Source organism: Palaemon carinicauda, chromosome 1, assembly GCF_036898095.1.
Source record: "Palaemon carinicauda isolate YSFRI2023 chromosome 1, ASM3689809v2, whole genome shotgun sequence".
Classification (NCBI taxonomy): domain Eukaryota; kingdom Metazoa; phylum Arthropoda; class Malacostraca; order Decapoda; family Palaemonidae; genus Palaemon; species Palaemon carinicauda.
Genome location: NC_090725.1, coordinates 127,550,796 through 127,571,784, shown reverse-complemented (window position 1 = coordinate 127,571,784; position 20,989 = coordinate 127,550,796). Strand labels below are relative to the sequence as shown.

Here is a 20,989-nt window from a genome sequence, read left to right as displayed (position 1 = left end):
TGAATACCCTAAGGACCCACATATTCATCAGAAGATAATCATATATGGAGTCGAACGACATGTGAGGCATTTTAAAAAACACTTACGGCACTGTCAGGCAACTGTAGAAATAATACTTCAATGATGAGTATGAAATGTTTAACCTTCATTCAATTACACACTAATGACCCTGCTAAGGGAGGGGGGGGGGGAGCACTTATTTCACAGGAGATTCTCCATTGTGGAATAATGACTGGGGGGTTCATTTTACCATAAGGAATTTGTACTGGGGTGTACTTATTTTTCGTGGAGTGCATATCCAATTTGACAACAGGATCATTGTGATAGAAAACTGCAGGTTGAATTTCAAACTTACTGGCATATGAACCTATTCTTGGAACACACATACAGTATCATTCGTATATTTAAGACTGACTTATATTGTTTTATCATGATAAAATTATAAATTAATGTTTTTAATGTTTCATGAAATTTGGGCATATTCACTGAATAACGTTTGTTAATCTTTTATTTGATTATGAACTCGGTTTTTATTCCATATGAACTTCATTTGTTGATTCATTCTGAAACCTTTTGAATTATTTTACAGTGTTTTATCTTAACAGTGTTATTATATTTGGTATTTAATGCATATTTTATTCTGGTTACAGATTCAGTCGGTCAATGATGCTCCGGTTCCAAAGCAGATGGCTGACCTTACAAAATTACCTACTTTGTCTGTTGGAAAGCCTAATCAAGGAGCCCCTGTAGAGGCATATGCAAGTGTATTTTATGATGATGCTGATCAAAAGAACATTGGTTTATGTTTACTGCAAGCATCAGGAGGGACATTAGGTTCTTGGCAATACTCACTTGATAGCGGAGTAACTTTTATTACCGTAAGTATTGGTATTTTCCTAATTTTGAGTAAGAGCAGTGCTCAAGTAGCTCTGTGGACATTTTTACCAAAAGGATTACAGAACCAAAAATACTATTATTGTGATTACTACTCCTATGAATAATAATAATAATAATAATAATAATAATAATAATAATAATAATAATAATCATATTACAGTAGGCTAATGATAATTGGTAAAGATACTATTAATAGTTAGGTAGAATACCATCTTTTAAACACATAGAATTGAAGATTAAAGCTGCATCTGTCACATTTATCATACAGGATACTTTTCCAGTGTTTCGTATTATAGCTTTCTCTTTGGCATTGCATCGTAGCAAAATTTCCGAGTACCTCATATTCCAAAAATGGGTAAGTGAAAGACTCATTATTTGTAAAACTATACTGTACAGTACTGTACAAACCTACTGCAGATGATGCAAGACGTTTCAAGGATACTGCTGTCCTCATTGTCAAGCTGAGTAATCTAAAATCCACAACACAAAGGTCCAGTTTTCAATACAGAGGAGTGAATTTTTTTTTTTTTTTTTGTGGGGGGTGTCGCCGTTGGGCTTATGCTGAGCTGAAAAACATCTTGCCTCTGAGAGCCACAACTTGCGTCAAATGGCAGCCAACCCTCCGACCCCCATAAATCATTGAAAATGAACCAATCTTTATAGTCAACCAGGTCTCTTGTATAAATACAGAAGCTTCCTGGTGGATGTGGACTTCGGATTACCCAGCTTGACAATGAGGACAATAGTTTTTTTGAAACTTTTCGCTGCATTAACTGTGACATTTCTTGCTTAAATAACGAAAATACTTTTACAATTAATATGTACTTCACCTACTCCTTACAGATGTAAAAGATACTTAGAGATCCTGGTACGATTCAGTACCAGCGAGAGAGAGAGAGAGAGAGAGAGAGAGAGAGAGAGAGAGAGAGAGAGAGAGAGAGAGAGAGAGAGAGAGAGTTGTAATATGAAATATTGAAAGAGTTTCATACAAGATCGATGCAGCAAATGAACCATATTCTCAGTGATAGTAATAAATTTTTTTTTGTAATGTCAATTGTATATGGTTTTTGTGGATGTAGTTCTTTCTTTATGTATAGTCTTTAGAAATTAATTGCTTCTAAGCATATACAAATCTTTCACTCTTTAGAATAGGAATATGTCTTCAACGGAGCTGGAACGACCATTGAACTGGTAAAATGGTAGTTGGTAATGGCAGATTGTGTAAAGCCCCGCCCACCCACCTGTCGAGGGAGAGCCACACTTTTGTCTTTACGTGTAATGATTATGGACGTACTTTTGCGCGATTTTCTCGACTGTCAGATCTTTTCTTACTTTTGGTTTTGTTTGCAATAAGATTTTTGTGTTTTTTATCCAATGCAAGCAAACGGAAATGCACCATAATGTCGCCATGGAATTTATTGGATTTAGTTCCTATGAGGATAAAAATCTCTCAAAGCCCCATGTATTGTGTACCTTTGTGAGGGGGTGAATGTAAGCAGGCTCCCCCCATTGGGTGTTGTTCTTGCTCCTCTCATCAGGAAAACGATCAACTTGGAGCATAATATGTCTTGCTTTATGATAGCTTTATAATATTGAAAAGGCTTTTTTTCTGTTGGACCTACCAGGCGCTGACAAGTGTTCCCCTGATAGTGATTCCTGTGTAGCGTAGTATCAGTGAGTGTTCTCAGTGTTCCTCTTATGACAAAACTTATAGTGTAATGGTTTGTGTTGTAGTAGAGGAAGCTCTTGTAGCTTCTTCCCCCAAGGGAGCACAGCCATTATCAGTTGTCCAGACCATGAAGACTTTTCTGTGTCAGCTAAGAAGAACAATTGGAAAGGGGAAGTAACTAAGAAGAATAACCGGAAAGGGGCAATAGCTGAGAATAATAATTGGAAAGAGGAAGTAGAGGAAGTTTTACTCTTATCCTCTCTTCGATCTTTGTCACCTTCTTCCTCCCCTTTGTCTTCATCATACAACTTGTCCTTGAGGAGAAGACAAAGAAGATATTTACATTGGAAGGCCTTGTGTTAAAAGTTTCTTTGGAGTTACTGTATTCACCTGCTAGCTGGTACCTTTGTGGTCAGTTGAGTAAAACGTTACAGTCACCGCTGATGCACTGGGTGAAGGTAAGATGTCCTACTCTGACCAAACACCAGTACAATAGGCCATGAGAGGATGGGGCTTATGTGTCAACCTTTCCTGTAGTGATAAAGGACTGTGTCTACCCTTTTGCACTATTGTATGCTGATACAAACCTCACACATCGGCTGGTAGCTTTTAGGTTGGTTAGAGATCCTGAGCCTAGTGTAACAGCCACTGCTGTTTCATAGTTTACAGGTGAATGGTCTTATATCCAACACTGTGCCATAGGCCAATTGGGTGTATCGCTCACTACTCCTCCTATCGTTACAGAGAGTAGCTGGCATAGCTAACACACTGACAGTTAATTGAGGGGTCAGCAAACATGAGCTAGTAGTATAGTTACTACTGTTCACCTTCTACCCACTACAAAGTTTTCTCACCGTCCAGAACTTTCAGGGTTGGTCAGCAAGCTGGGACATGTGTGACAGTAACCTTTTGCACTAGTATTAGGTGAAAAGTCCGATCTAGTCTGAACACCAATTTTTAGGTGATTGAGGTAAAAGATATGCTGTTGTGTGAAGCTATTCTCCTCATTGCTCTTCCTCTTCCCCTTCAACTTCTGATTTAGATAATTTCTATCTAAAGAATAAGTCAAAGAACGTTGATCACATGAAGTCCTTCTGGATTTCAAGTGATCTCACCCATATTTTGAAAAAAAGAGACAGCTCAACCCTGGTTCTCAATGCTGTGTAGGTCAGGGCAGTGGGCTGTGGGTCCTGCTCAGCAATCAAGGGTGAGTGGTCCTTTACAGGGATGATCACCCGTACTGACATGTGATCGGTCCTCTATGGGGGAATCATTACCTCTGTTGACAGCAAACTCCTTCAGCACAGGGAGCGATCAGCTGTGTATATTGCTGATAGTTTACGTACATGGCCAATGACCTGGGCTGATGTCCCTGTAAGGTTGATCCCATAGTCATGTACATTGTTGATCACCTGGCTGTTGTCTGGTCGGTTTCATGCAGGCCCAATCACAGCACTGGTTAATCGAGGCCTCTACAATGTTCACAACTCTTCCAAAATGCTAAAATCACTGGCTAAACCACCACTTGGAATTACGGCACAGTTAATGATCTTGAATGTACTCCATCAGTTGGACAATTGAGTGCTGCTATTGTCTTTTTCTCTTAAAAGGTACTTCAGTGCCTCTGTGTGAAACAATCAACTGTTAGTGACGTTCCTGCATTAGATTGCGCTGTGGACTGAGTTGAAGTGATCAGCGACTGGTCCCCATGTTGGGCTTCCAAGCACCAAGCTGGGCCAAATACTCAACCACACCTGTGCAACAGAGGTTGGGTACACAATACCATGCTTGCTGACCATTACCAGGAACTGTTTTTCGGACTTGGAACAATACTGTTCATGGTCCAATTAGCCATCTCCCTCACGATTATTCATTAATGGATTCATTTCGGATTTGACTGTTCTTATTTTAGTGAGAACAAGCAATTTCCTGAACAGATTGATGAGCACATAGTCACCAGGCTTGATGCATAGAGATAATAGTTGCCTTATGGAGCTCATAGGTGCTGGACTCCTCGTCTACCTCTCATGAGGGTGACATTGAGAAGATGTCATGTATCAGAACACCTTCACCCAATTTGCGGTATCCCTTTAGGGCTCACCATTCCATCTGGGTCGGATTTGAGGAAGGTTCCAGCCTCCTCCAAATCTCAGCACTGAGTACTGCCAACTTCTTTCCCAGGGTAGTTCGGATGGTGCTATACCCATATTTTTCCACTCCCAAGCTTAGTCCAGTAGGGGATGTTAAGAAGAAGTAGGTGTAGGGAGTTACTCATAAGTATGTTTCATGCTATAGGTAGGGAGTTGGTTTGGTTTGCACATCATAATCCATTTCAGAACTACCTTCCAGGTTTCATCTCTGGACGTGTAACGGAAGTAGAACAATCTTAGATTTTTCCATACAGAGTTTCATGCAACATTCTCCATTCCTCTCTTGTCAGCTCCTTATGATTCATCACAAGGATAGAACATGATTTTATGTGTCTCAGGTCCAAACTGATATTTTTAAGACAACGTTTATTTGGAACATTCCTCTCTTCTGAACCTTTAAAGGAAGACTACATGCTTTTGGTTACTCGAGAGACTTGTGGTGCATACAGGCCCAGAGTCGTTTTGAAAGTGCCTTTTTTGTTTCTCAGGTATACACCTGAGTGTCCACCTTAGTGTTGAGCTTGGGCCTTTTGAAATGTCCTCTTCAGAGTCTTTCCAGGATGAGATCAAGACTATTACTCACTTTTGTTATAATCTGAAGATTGTGATTGCTGAGAGTCTGATCTCTTGCCAAAGAAAGGATGGAATATCTGGGAATACTAATAGACTGTAAATTATTACTTTTACTCTTACCAGTAAACTTGGAGGGGTAGTGTATATGATCCTAATCAGTAGGAACTGATAGGCCACTCATATTAGCAAGGAAGAACTGTTAGCAAGAAAAGAAAATGAATGAGTTTTGTCTTTTCTTCTTCTTCTACCAACTCCTTTCCCCTCCTATTCTCTTCAAATAATTCCTCTCAGAAGAAGAACAAGCAGTAGTAGCATCGTAGGAATCTTCTCTCAAAAAGTTTGTTGGGGCAGTAGTAGCATCGTAGGAATCTCCTCGCAAAAAGTTTGTTGGGTGCTTCAGAAGGGAGTGCCAAATCTCATTCTGTAACCATTACCTTAGGCTTTGGTTCGGTGGATTCATAGGCCAGGTAAGGGTTAGCTTTAACCTCACCTTAAGCATTACTGCTCTCCTCCTCTTTAGGGAGGAGCAAATCTTCCCCTTCAACCAATACCTTTGGGATAGTCAAGCTTTCTGTAAACCTAGATTGACTGCTTTATCCTGTGATTGGATGCAGTAAACAGTAACATTGACTCTCTAGGCTTCAAGAAGGGGAAATGTTGTACCTAACTTCCCCATTCTTAACAGAATAGGATGAGAGTTCTTGCCGTTAGAAACCCAGTCTCCTCCTTTTAAGTTCATACGCTTACAGTTTATTTTGGTATTTGACAAGCTAAGTGTGAACCTGATGTAACAGCTGCTCAGGCTTATGGTCCCACACACAACGATCACCAGCACTGTAAGCCACATAATAGTAATGTATACTCTGCCTTTGAAGCCATTTTCCTCCTCATGGAGTGAGTGAGAGAGCACACCTGGTAACTGTATTCCTGGGAATCATTCAATTGGACAATGAGCTCAGTAAGGCAGAGACATCAGATATACTGGCAGCAGGTATATTACCTCCACGGATCGAGTACTCGTGGGATACTCTGGGTTCCCTGTATGTAAAGGAGTTTCCTGTTGTGCTATCTCTCAGATAGTTTCCAAGAGAGAGACTCTATACTGGGGATTATAGAGAATGTCTCTCTGGCTATAGCACTTTTCAACAGATCACAGACAGCCTCACGCTGATGAAGTTCCTCGGTAGAGTTTGGATCCATCCTTCTCGAGGAAATGGTCTTTGCTTGATAGGAGCTTTGATTAGTCTATAAGTTTAGTTTATCTAGGGTGTTAAGGCCCTTAAAGGAATGGTCCTCATCCTCAGGACACTGGTGTACGCACTTCACGCTAACTCAAGGAAGGCATCATAGGGTCTTTCCTTCAAAACTCTCTCTCTCTTCTCTGCTTTGTCAAGAGAATTGAAGAAGAGGTTCCTCACTATTGTGTGGAACTCGATCTTTGGGATTGGTCCATACTCAAAGCAAGCTTCGAGCAGTCGTGCTTATCATGGGACTTAGGGTCTTGAGTGGAATGGTCATAATCCTTAATGCACTGTCCCACTCAAATCCTACTAACCTAAGAAGGGAATCATAGGGATCTTTCCATCAGAATTATCTCTTCTCTGCATTGGTAGTAGATCAGGAGATTTTCCGGCTGTTCATAATGTGACACATTAGAGGGATGGGATATCTGTTGCCTTCATCCTCTCACAGACTGTGTGATGGAGACCCAATACCAGGTAGTCTAGTATACCAGTTTGGGACCTTCTCAATCCTATCCTTCTCGCGTATGTTGATGCAAAGGGGCATAGTGTCATGTGAGTTCTACTTCAGGAGTAATTGACACTTTGCTCGAGTGTCATAGCCTTCACATTATCCTTAGCAGGTAGAAGAAGGAAGTGTCTAGACACTGTTCACTTTGACTTTGTGAGGATGCTTGGTTTGGTTACATATCAATTACCTCTGTCATCTCAAGTAAGATTTCATTATAGTTTGTAGTAACAAACATCTGCGACAGAGATGTATTCGGCTTGAAATGGATGTGCCCACACTGTATAGATGAAGCCAGAACAGCCAAGTTACATATATCAAAATTGGAGGCGAAACGGGGAATGGGAAACGCTGCTTTGAATGAACAAGACGCGAGAATGGATGAATTGGAAAACCAAGTTGCGAAGCCTAGCTCACACACAGAAAATTCCACACAGACCACCGACCTCACTGAGAAAATTGATAATCTAGCGATAACTCAAAACCAAAGAAAAATATATACAGTGACCAAGTTAAGGAAACAAATCTATTGGTAATTAAATCAACTAAGGAAACAACTAATATTACTGACAGAAAAAATTAGTCGAACAAGCACTTAAAGACATTCCAATCCTTAATACGAGGTCAACCTCAAATGGAAATACTGTAAACTTTGCTAACAAAACGATCAGAAAGGATGCAGCTAACAAGATTCAGACATTGGTTGCCGAGACGAGGAAAATCGGAAAATTAAAAACAAAATAATGATTTGCAATGTATATAATGATCAAGATGACGTAGTGAAGGCCTTGCTTCAAAGAAATCATTGCCTGGACCAAATCCAAGGTATAGAAGAGAGGATAAACGTTGTATTAAAAGAAAATACAGCAGGTGGGACTACCCACTACGTGTTGAAATGTGATCCAGAAGTTTGAGAGGCTATTTATGATAATGGTGACAAAGTTATGTTGCAATGGGGTACTTATAAAGTACGTGATAGGTACCACATGATCACCTGCTACCACTGTCAGAGGTATGGACATTTTGAGAGATTACAAATTTAAGACATATGATATATTCTGCGGGAAATGTTCAAAAATACATTCCAATAAAGACTGTAATTCGCAACTGTCAAAGTGCATAAACTGCACAAAGTTAAACAAACTAAATGACCACAGTAAATTTAAGAAATTGCACAGCTTACGAGTTGGAATTGAAAAGATTAGCAGGAAATACTGATCGTGGATACCTAGAATGTCATAAGCTGTGGCTATGTAAATATATATTCTGTTAGTAATAAACAGTTCATATTCGAGAATTGATAAAAGATAAATATTTGGACATACTAGCATTTTCTGAAACATGGTTAAATAAATTTGACAAGGCTAAGATCATTGAAATGAACCCCCTCACACACTCCTTTCACATCTTAGAGGGGGCAGGTCTGGTGTGGGTATCGAGCTCTTCATTCATAAAGGTTGCTCAAATCTCAAAATGTTAAAAAGAACTAGTGTAACAAGCTTCGAATATATAGAAATAAACTTTACACAAAAAATTAGTTATTCGTGGAGACTTCAATCTTTGGATGGATGACACATCAATTCCTGATGCTTCAGTATTTAGTGAATTTTTGGAATTACATCAATTGATGAATAATGTACTGTGCAACGACTTTAACTGGGGATACGCTGGACCTAGTCTTGAGTGATGGAATGAATATCATTGTTTCTGATATAAATGTAGAAGAGAAATACACCCTCTCCAGTGCACAAACTTATTAAGTTTAGACTACCGCTACAGAAACATAGAGTGATGAAGAAAATAAGCTTAAGACATGAATCAAACTTTTCTCCTACTGTATTTATTGAAAAAGTCACAAAGAAAATAAATGATGTTATCAACATTCCCTGCGATCATGATAACTGAAGATTATTGGGAGCTATGTGTGTTGAATACCTTACGACCACATATAATAGAGTGAGTGAAAGTTGATATAATACCATGTGTTCACTGATGGAAAAGGCTATAACTGTAAAAAACTGATCTCCTTGTTTTGATGGATAGACTGTAAAGAAAAAGAGGGAAAATAGATGCAAAGAAAGAAGGTGGAATCGGTTAAAAACTGAAATACACGAGTAGAATACAAAATTGCAATATGCCAAAACAGCTACCTACTAAGAAGGAAAAAGCTAACGCTATAAGAGAAAAATCCACGAAGCAGCAACAGACATAAATAAGATATATCGTCTACTAATTGGTATAATGGGAAATGTAAATGAAAAAAGGCTACCAGAGGGGTACATTGACAAGAAACTAAGAAAAAAAATCTAGAGTTCTTTAAAAACAAAATAGAAAATATAAGTAGGTCATTTGAAAATATTCAACATCAGATTAATGCTGCACCAGATACACAGATAAAATTAACTGTTCGATCAATCCAATGTCAATATCTGAAGTGACTGGAGAAAGAAACTTTTCTAGTCTAGCCGAAATAATTATGAGAATAGAAAATGCAAGCAAGTGTAAGTTTCTCAAATATGAGAAAATGGCTATAGTCACACTGGTTTTGAAAAATTCTCTGGATTATCAGGAATTAAATTTATATCGACCTATTTTGAATCCATCCTTTGTTTAAAAAAGGATAGAATACGTAATTCTTGAATAACCAGTCTGTCACTCAGAAGAAATAGAATCTTTGCCAGACAACCAGTCTGCTTACAGAAAAATATACTCTACGTAGACAGCCATCTGTTCTGTTGTAAATGATATGCTGGAAATTATTGCTGAAAGTAAATGTGGTATTTTCATATTACTCGATCTTCGTGCTGCTTTTGATAATGTTGTGCATAAACTGCTACTAAATGATTTACGGTCCATCGGTGTTGAAGATCAAGCTTTCAAATACTCTAAAGATTACCTAGATGGCAGAAATTACTGTGTGCAAATTGGTAACTCTTATTCATCATATAAAACTTTAAACAGAGGGGTACCTCAGGGGAGTGTACTGGGCCCAATCGTATTCAGCATCTATACTTTTGGTCTATCGGAAATACTACAATGTCATGGTTTGAAGCTCTATTTGCAGATGATACACAATTTTACTTCTCCATGAATGATATACACGACACTTCTGAAACTCTATACCGAATCCTTGATAGTGTTAGAGAATGGGGTAAAATCAAACAACTGAACCTAAATGTAAATAAAACAGTTTATAGTGGTGGGAAAGAAAAACAGCATGAGAAACTTGAATGATATTCAAATAAACATAAGATACGACTTGGTCTCGATATCTAGTAAAGTTGTGTCCTAGGCATATTTCTTGACTGTAACTTGTCTCTCAATGTCCAAATAAATAACATTATAAGAATGGCTGATTGATCTTTTATAAAAGTACCTGGATGAATGTTCTGTAAAGAAACTTGTGATAAACTGTGTTATTACCAGGACTGACTACTGTAACTCCAACTACAACAAAAAATCAAAAGTACAACTTAAGAAATTACAAAATATAATAGGCAGAGGAGCAAGACTGATAAAAGGTGTCCCACCTAGAAAAGGATCGCTCCAATACTAGTTAATTTACATTGGCTGCTGATTAAAGCTAGAATTGAATTTAGAATATCCACAATAACCCAAGTTATCAGAACTGGTCGTCCAAAATATCTAAGAGAATTGCTAATTATTGTGCACTCAACAAATCGTGTTGACACGAGAATAGTCACAGATGGCGAGAATAGTCACAGGTGGTTTCAAACTATTGGAGCCTAGATATATGTCTACTGCAGGCTCTAGAGCTTTTAGTTAATTATTTTGAAATGGATTTCCCACTTCAACCACCCCATTTTGTCCTAGGCTGAATGACAAGAGTGGCTGTTTTGTAACAGGTGAGTGGGCTGGGCTTTCTCCTCGTACTACCCGTCATTAATTACTGACTTATTATTATTATTATTATTATCATTATTATTATTATTATTATTATTATTATCATTAATAGAAATAATATTAATAGTAATTTTATTATTAGCTAAGCTACGACCCTGGTTGTAAAAGCATGCTCCAATGCTTTTGTGAAAGTCAAACTGTAAATTAGGGACAGATGATACCTTCAGCATACCTATTTAAACATTTCGCTTGTTGGTAACTTGCAAAAAATACAGCACAACTTATGAGCTAACAAATCAGCTGTCTTTATAAAAAAAACAAAGGAAAAATACCATTTGTATCTACACCTCCATTAGCATAAAGGTCCATCAAGATTGCTTTATTTTAATGGGACTGAAAAGCTAATAGTTAGTTTAACCCTAGGAAAACACGAATGGGGAAGATCTAGTTTCTCATTACTCAGCTTACTGTTAAATACATCAGCCAAAAGGTTTGTCTTTTACTTTGGGCAGTGACAGAACCACGTGGTTCAATTAAAGGAGGAACTTTTAAGTCTACACCAAAAAGTGCTGATTTAAGGGTAACCCACCAATTATGCTCCTGAGTTTTACCAGAGACAGTTTCATTTTATTGTCAAATTGTATTTCTTTTCAGTTGAAGCATAAACTTTCTGAACAACAACTATTAGCTAAATATAGTTATTCCAAGTTAGATCTGATATGTTACCCTTCCAAAATAGTTAGCCTCTCGATTTTCCAAATAAGCAAGTCGACAATCATCATTGAACTGTGATTTGTCTTTCCCTCGGTATTATAGCATACAGAAAGGGATACACATATCAATAATGTCGACTAGGCTCTATTTCAAGAGAATAACAGGCTCAACACTTTTATACAATTGTGACCAGTTCAAATACAAATTATCACTCAAAATGCCATTCTATTTTACTTGAGTTTTTAATATATCTTACATGAGTATGGAATATAAGGGACAGACAGCTCGGTCTTAATTACTGACGAAACCAAGGCAGGACCAGACGTTCCAACTGGAGAACCAACCTTACTAGTTATAACACCAGGGAAGTCAGTATATGCCAGTTCCAAGCAGTTACCACCCCTATGAGTAGCTTCAATGATGATTTGCTGATAGCCTGATTTAGAGGCAAAGTCAAAATTTCATAAGCCATGGTGATTGTCAGAGGAAACAGATTTTAACCACTCCCTATGGTGAGAGTTGAAATTACCGACAAGAACAAATGAGGCCTTTCTATCATCTTGTATCTGACCCATAAAGGTAAGAAGATAATCAAAGATAGGCTCATTCAAGTGTGGATTCCGATAGAATGAACATAAATGAAAGTATTAATGCCTGCTACAAACTTTTAAGACCTGGATCTCATGACATCGACATTTATAGTCAGACTCATGAGAAGCAGGGTACTCAGTCTTAAAATGTAAGGCCTGACCACAATGGAATCCTGTTTCAAAATTATTGGTTTCTTAAAAAAATTGGGAATAAGTAGCTAAATAAATTCCTCATTTGAGAAACCAAAGTTTCTGGGAATAAAAGGATATAAGACTATACTGTCTGGAGGCAACTATAATGTCCCTTATATTGCCAAGTTGACCACGAATATTGCAATACATGAGACGATACTGGCGAAGAATAGGACGCACTGGTCCCGGATTTTGCTCAATATCTCCATACAGAATAAGAATTAAATGTAATAAAAAAGTCTCATCATACTTGAAAATAAACCTAAAAATAATGATAAAAATCAATATGTACACAAAATATATATGAAGTGACTCATATAACTCACAGACTCTAAGACAAAATGTCGAATAGAATTGGCCAACATGGCAGAGCTGACACACAATGCATGGCTTAGTATTCTCTAGAAAAGAAACTTCAACTGAAGGGAGGATAGTAACGATGGTTTGGAAAATAAATACTAGAGAGAACGATAAAGGAACAGCTAAGGAAAAGATAACGTCTAGATAAATTCAGGCATCCGTGGCCTTCTACTAAGCATGCCCAACACATTGTTTAAAATAACAAGAGGAAGAGAGAGCAGATAAATAGTGTGCCTGAATGTTCCCTCAAGCAAGAGAACTCTAACCTAAGACAATGAAGGCCCTGGTGCAGAGTTTATGGCACTTCCTAAGACTAGGGAACACTGGTTTGATTTTGTTGTGTCCTTCTAAAAGCGCTGCTTACTATAGATGAAGAGTCTTCTACCCCCCACCGAAAGTTGCCTGTCAACAATTACAGTGCACTATAGTCCATTTCTTTTAGCGATGCATATTTGCACCGACTCGCGGCGGTGCCGTTTTAGCTCGGAAAAGTTTCCTGATCGCTGATTGGTTAGAATTATCTTGTCCAACCAATCAGCGATCCGGAAACTTTTCCGAGATAAAAGGGCACCGCTGCGAGTCGGTGCAAATATGCATCGCTAAAAGAAATGGAGTATAGATAACCACTTGAGTGAAGAAGAATTGTTCGGTTAAATTAGTGTTGTCAGATGTATAAAGAAAGAGGAGATTATGTAAAGAATAAGCCAGACTATTTGATGCATGTGTAGGGAAATGAAAGATGAGCCGTAACCAGGAAGAGCTACAGTGTAGTACTATCTGGAGTCAAATGATGCGATAACTCTCGAGCAGTAGTATCCAAACGGGTGGCTGGTGCCTGGGCCAACCTAGTTCCTAACAATTCAATGGCCGTTCCAACGACGCTGAAGACATTTCCCCATTTTAATTAAAAGGCTCAAGGTTTGTATAACAAGGAAAAAAATAATGACAACTACAGTAGGCCTAATTGTATGATGGAAAAATTCGGTATGTTACATATTTTTGAAAAATTTTTAACTGTTGACACTTTGTTTTATTCAATAAAAATTATCTAAACACATTTTCTCCATGTGATTAGAATGCCCTTTACTTTTCAGATAGCAGATCTAGAAGACGACCCACTGCCTAAAGACCTTGGAGTGCCTCCATCCTATCAAGGTTTAATTGATTTGAAAAGCATAAAAAAACAATTGGATTGTAACATAAAGAGTGCTATCAGGTGTGTATTTTAAGAGTAATTTTCCATAGATTTCAGATTACAATAAAAGCCGATTAAAGGACAATATTAGCCCTGTCTATCCAATTACGTACTCTGGTGTCATTCGTTTGTGTAACCCCTATACTAATTTTGCGGAAATATTTTCTGAATATCGAGGCATCATCCAAGGAAAACAAGAATTGCATTTGAGTGAGGACAGGTGCTAGACTTAATTGAAAATATATACAGAAAATAGATAGCAACAGTGTATGCGCTGGACAGGTCAAGCAAACGTTCTGTACCTAGCGAGCATTCACTTTGTTTATTTTATGTGTCAGGAACTGTAGCCAGTGTGCCAATCCGATGAGTTCCCACTGAAAGTTTTTCAGAGTGTCGCGATATGGCACAGTGCCTTTACAGGCATATTATTTGCTGAACGTCGAATTTTAATTACCCTAACACTGCCACTTTTAATTTTCCTTCTTCAAAAGCTTTCGACCAATTCCCTTCCTGCAAAATAAGCCTTCCTAGAGGCATTCGTCTGCCCTCTCCTCTATAGGAAAATTATGATGAAAAAGATGTTACCAACGAGTCATGTCCGACTTCTTTTAGGCATAGGCTTAGTATTATAACTGAATGCACACACACACACACACACACACACACACATATATATATATATATATATATATATATATATATATATATATATATATATATATAATATTCATAGAGTCATATCTGAATTCATATCAAACATATAAAGCATAATAATTAGAAAATTTCAGATAGTATTTCATTACACCCAAGAAATTCTGCTCATTGCATAATAGTCTCGTTCGTATAGCACTTGTCCAGAAAAAAACCCAAAACGGATTTTGAGCGAAGCGAAAAATTTATTTTTGGGTGAGGTAGCCATGTCGTCCTGATGGAAGTTCCTTCTTAGTAGCTTCCTAGGTTATATTTAACTACAGTGATATATCCAAGATAATTTTACTAAAGGTATCCAGAATTCTAACTCCTGGCGCGAGTATCCCTTGTATTATATTATAGGGATATCGCACAAGATCAGAGGACGTATTCTTGACACGCCACATAGCTATCTATACCCCAAATAGCGTTTACGCTTCGAGAGGGGAAAGTGGCAAGAATTGTAGGAGAGCCGTTATTAAGGCAACACTCCTACTCGTACTGTAGATTGAGCGCCAGCATGCCGCCGCGTGGCGCCATCTAGTCATTCTTTGTAGCGTTAATGAGGTGCTACAGATACAGTACATTAGGGAGGGATTCATTTATCCTTTCCCAAAAATAGATTTTTCGCTTTGCTCAAAATCCGTTTTTGGGGCTCAGGCCATGTCGTCCGGATGGAAGTTTACCAGAGCATTAATGTATCTGGGGATTTTCAATAGTGCCGATCATCTTGAGATAAATTTTCCTTGGTTGTCTAGACCCAGAGACACCTGGTGTTACCGTCATACACCATTCAACTGATCATGGACTATGTCAGTGCTTCCTGCCCCCTACAGGGAAGAGTCTTGGAAGACTCTAGGAAAAAACCCGAGGATTGTGAGTTCAAGGAACAGGTCTAGCAAACAAGTTGTATATTAGTTTCCTCATATACATAAAGCAAAGTTTGTACTCTGAATGGAATTGATCTGTGTAGGTTACTGATACCTCCCGAGTCTGTTTGTTCATTGGAGACAAGATAGACAGATTTACAATCATGTAGGAAACTGTAAATCAGTAAGGTAAACAGGTTGGTACAATCAGTCATTACTAGGGACTGAACTCAATAGCATAACATATATTCTGATGATTTTTTGCTTAGAACAGTAATAACCTTTGTTCTAAATATTTTTCCAAAATAAGAGGATAAAAAGACGCTCTAACAACCTTTATTTGTATGGTTTAGGATATTTGGGGCGAAATGAGATGCAAAGATTCCTAACTATGTTTATTAACAAATAGAATATAGAAATCAGGGTTGTAACATGTACAATCAATCACATTTTTCACTAAAAATATCTGTGTGAAAGCATAATTAGTAATAACAGAAAATTTAATAAAGTTTCATCTGAAAAGGAAACACAAGCCACTGTATGGGAAATATGGAATATTTCACTATGGATTCTGTTGTTACAAGGAACACTTGCATATGAATATGCATGGCACATGTGTCAGTCTTTTATGCTTAATATCACCCGTGTAATTAGAACAGTCTACAGTATAGTGTCATGCACTAGACACATCACTCAACATGATACACCGTAAGAGTCTATTCATGTACACCCTTCACTAAAAAGTCCCAATTAGTGCACTGTTCTTCGCAGAAATCAAGTGGCAGGTTTTAGTACACTACCTGCTGCCAACACATAGTGTTTGATCTCCTGTAATTGTTTCGCGTAATGCTTGAAGAAGACCCTGGATGACTTCCATCCAGTGTAAGTGCGAAGACTTTCAAAAGATATATTTTGAAAGAAATTCAGAGACGAAGCAACTTTTCTCGGATCATGACCTGCGGGTGTACTGTCCGGATCCGCTCTGGGAATGAAATAGGTGATCATCGCCCTTAGTTGTTTTAAGGTTAATGTTGATCCTGATGTTTCTCCCCTGAAAAGCGGACCTCCCTTAAAGTCTGAAGTTCTACGAAGATAGACCTTTAGGCATTCCACTCGGCATAGGGATGCTTCTTCCTTCAGAGGGCAGATTCTCCAGGGACCCCACCTTTTAGTGGGCAGCTCGTTCTTGGCGAGAAACGCTGGGTCCGGAAAAAGGTTCAGTTCTCCGCAGTCTGTGAACTGAATGTGGCCATCATCCCTCAAGAGGGCCACTATTTCGCTAACTCTGGCTCCTGAGGCTAGTGCAAATAAGAATATCACTTTTTGAGTCAAGTCTTTTAGAGAGCAGTCTTCGTTGTTCAAGGTTGATGCCAAGTGAAGAACCTTATCCAAGGACCATGAAATGGGCCTCGGAGGAGCTGCGGGCAGAAGTTTAGCGCAGGCTTTTGGAATCTTGTTGAAGATATCGTGGGAGAAGTCCACCTGGAAGGCGTACAGCAAGGGTCTGGCCAGGGCAGATTTGCACGTGGCAATCATGTTGGCTGCTAAACCTTGTTCATGGAGATGGATGAAGAAGGATAAACAGAAATCCGTTGAAATCTCCTTTGGTTTCTTTGCCTTGACAAAGGTGACGCATTTCTTCCAGGGAGTGTGCGACATTATAGCTAGGTCCAAAAGAGCTAGGCCCAAAAGAGCTTGTACAATTGAGCTAGTGCGACAAAATAGCTAGTTCCATAATAGCTAGTACCAAAATCGCTAATGTGACAAAATAGCTAGTTATACATTTGAGCTGGTACAAAATGAGCTGTTAACCAAAAATAACTAGTTTCAAGAAAATGGAATGTTATTTCTACTTAATTTTTTCTTTTAATCTTTTTCTTATCTATGGAGAAAAAAGTTAGTAGTATTCCACCCTTCATCATGGAAGTTATAAAGTCCCAGAGGGGAAAAGATTTACTTAGCTACGATGGATATTTGTACCGAAAAAATACAACGAACAAAACCAGCCAGAACTGGAGATGTGTAATGAAGGATTGTAGAGGAACATTGAAAACTGCGCCGAACTACCAAGAAAAGTGTGAAGTAAAAATTGGACAAGAACATAATCATGCCCCAGATCCCGCGAGGCAAAGTGTTAGAATTGCTTTAGGGAAAATGAATGAGCAAGCTTTAAATTGTAGTGCACCACCTCGAAGAGTTGTTGCTGCTGTAGTACAAGAGCTGGATGATGAAGCAATGGCTAATGTCCCTAAAAAAAGAGCGCTCCAAAAACGTATTCAACGTAGACGTAAGGTTGAAGGCCATTTTCCTGAACCTTTATCAATTAACGAATTGATAATTCCAGAAGAATTTAAAACTTTTACTTTAAACGGAAATACAGAACCCTTCCTACTGAGTGATGTAACAAGTGATTCAAAACGAATAATCATATTTGCAAGCCAGCATATGCTCCATCAACTTGCTAATTCAAAAATATGGATGTGTGATGGCACTTTCAAAGTCGTTCCTAGATTATTTTATCAATTATATACGATCCATGTTGTTAGAGAAAACTATCTTTTTCCATGTGTTTGTTATGATGCCTGATAAGGCAGAGTCAACGTATGAACGAGTATTTCAGATTTTGAAAGACAAACGCCCAGACTGTGACCCTGAAAACGTAACCTTAGATTTTGAAAAGTCTGCTATCAATGTTTTCATGACAGTGTATCCTGATGCAAACATAAATGGATGTTTCTTTCATCTATCACAGTCAATATGGAGAAAAATACAAGTCACGGGATTATCAAATAGCTATATATCTGATGCCAACTGCCGTCTTTATTGTAAGATGCTGGCTGCTTTAGCGTTTCTAAATCCAGATGAAGTGACAGATGCATTCGAAGAGCTAAATGAAGACCTCGAACGTCTGCAATTGGATGAAGAAATGCAAATATTATATGACTATTTCGAAGACACATACATAGGTAGACGACAGAGAAGAGGAAGAAGAATACCCTTATTTCCCATCGAATAATGATTTATCTACTATATATTTTTTGCTTTCTACCTCAGTAATCAACGTAAACACACACACACACACATATACACACACACACTGCTTTAGCAACACTACATTTTTTCGAAACAAGCTATTTTGGTTAACAGCTCTTTTTGAACCAGCTCAAATGTACTACTAGCTATTTTGTCACAATAGCGATTTTGGTACTAGCTATTATGGAACTAGCTATTTTGTCGCACTAGCTCAATTGTACTAGCTCTTTTGGGCCTAGCTCTATTGGACCTAGCTCTTTTGGATCGCTCCCCTTCCAGGAAGACTCGTACTGTCTTCTCGTTGATTTTGACTTGTATTTTTCTAGAAAGTTAATACTGTCCCTTGAAATCCCAAACCTTTTCTTGACTGCTAAGGTGAGAAAATCATGAGATGAAGGTTATGGGTTTTCTGTGATGAAGCTGAGACAGTCGACTTCTGCACTTGCTGAGTCAGAACTGGATCTGGCTACGGGATCACCTTCAGGCGTAGTTCCGTTATCAGGGGGAACCATACGCTGTTGGGCCATTTGGGGGCTACTATTGCTGCTATTCCTTGAAAGGATCTCAGTTTGTTGAGGACTTTCAGCAAAAGGTTGGTTGGAGGAAACAGGTAGATCTTGGACCATCTGTTCCAGTCTAGAGACATCATGGCCATTGCTTCCGCTAGAGGATCCTCGTGCGGGGCTACATACTGGGGTAGCTTCTTGTTGTCCCTCATTGCAAAGAGGTCTATCTGCAGTCCTGGGACTTTGCGTAAGATGAAGGAATATGATCTTGCGTCTAGGGACCATTCTGACTCTATCGGGTTGAGCCTGGATAGAGCGTCCGCCGTCACATTGAGGAACCCTTGAAGGTGAACTGCTGACAAGTGCCATCTCTTCTTCTGCGCTAGCCGGAGGATGGCCAATATCACTTGATTGATTTGAGGCGATCTCGAGCCCTGTCGATTCAGGCATCTCATTACAACCTCGCTGTCTAGTACCAGTCGGATGTGGATTGAGCAGCGAAGTTTCAGTTTTTTCAGTGAGAGAAAAACTGCCATGGCTTCCAGAATGTTGATGTGGAAGGTCTTGAAGAGGGAGGACCAGCTTTCTTGGACTTTCCGATGGTGAGAGTGGCCTCCCTACCCTTCTTTTGAGGCATCCGTGTGAATGGTGACCGACGGTGGAGGCGGTTGTAAGGGTATCTTCTTCTTTAGGCACTTGGCCTCCGACCATGGCTTGAGGAGGGATCGCAGACGAGTTGGTATCGGTCTTTTCAGATCTCTTCAAGCGTTTGATGCGCATTTTCGCCAAACTCCTGATGCATCTTTTAATTGAGCTTTCAATACTGGGTCTGTCACTGAGGTAAACTGGAGGGACCCCAACACTCTCTCCTGTTGCCTTCTTGATATCCTGGCAGATTGAAGGAGTCTCTTGACAGATCCCCCTGTCTCTCCTCTTGTTTGGTGGAATGGAGAGGCAGTGTGACTGTAAGTTCCAGTGGACACCCAGCCACTGGAACTTCTGAGCTGGAGATAGTCGAGACTTTTCTAAGTTGATCTTGAATCCTAGGTGTTCTAGGAGCTGGATCACTTCCTTGGAGGCTTGCGTGCACTCTTCTTTGGATGCTGCCCACACCAGCCAGTCGTCCAGGTAGGCCATCACCTGAACTCCCTTTAGGCGTAGTTGACGAATGACTGCATTCGCAAGCTTTGTGAATACTCTTGGGGCTATGTATAGTCCGAAGGGCATGGCTCTGAAGATGTTCTGTCTTTTTTGCTGCTTGAATCCTAGGTAGGGGGAAACTTGGCGGTTGATCGGAACATGCCAGTACGCATCCGCCATGTCTATGGAGACAGTGTATGCCTGTTTGGGCAGTAGGGTCCTTATGTGTTGGAGCGTTAGCATTCTGAACTTGTTGTTCACTATGAACTTGTTGAGTGGTGATAAGTCCAGAATGACTCTGAGCTTTTTCGAGTCTTTCTTCGGAACACAGAACAGCCTTCCTTGGAATTTGATGGACTTTGCCCTCCTTACAACTCTTTTGTCTAAGAGTTCCTGAACGTATTCTTCCGATATGGGGGTTGAATGTTGGAAGAATTGAGGGAAGTTTGGTGGAGTTGCATTCCAACTCCACCCCAGTCCGTTCTTGATTAGGCTGTGGGCCCAGGTATCGAAGGTCCAGCAATCCCGGAAGAGGAGAAGTCTCCCTCCTACCGGTAGCATCTCACTTGGAGTGCTGGGTGGAGGGCTTGCCTCCTTGGCCATGTCCACCTCTGTTGCCCCTACCTCTGGAGGGGCATCTAGAGGAACCTCGAAAGGAACCTCGAAACTTCGGCTGAAAGGTCGTCGATTGCTTTTCAAAGGCTGGGGTGAAGATGGACGACTGAGTCGCCACTTGTTGGGGCACCAGCTGAAAAGTGGTGGGTGGTTGTGCCACTGTCTGGGGGGCGAGAGGGCACT

At 39.4% G+C, this 20,989-nt stretch overlaps 1 protein-coding gene across 1 annotated transcript in view; it reads left to right on the top strand.

Moving 5' to 3' along the window:
• The window catches only part of LOC137658397 (uncharacterized), a 176,745-nt gene that overhangs the window by 34,644 nt on the left and 121,112 nt on the right, over positions 1-20,989 (top strand). Inside the window, exons 10-11 of the mRNA XM_068393122.1 lie at positions 651-878; positions 13,853-13,974. Coding sequence (XP_068249223.1) covers positions 651-878; positions 13,853-13,974 — 350 coding nt within the window. The remainder of the gene's footprint in view (positions 1-650; positions 879-13,852; positions 13,975-20,989) is intronic.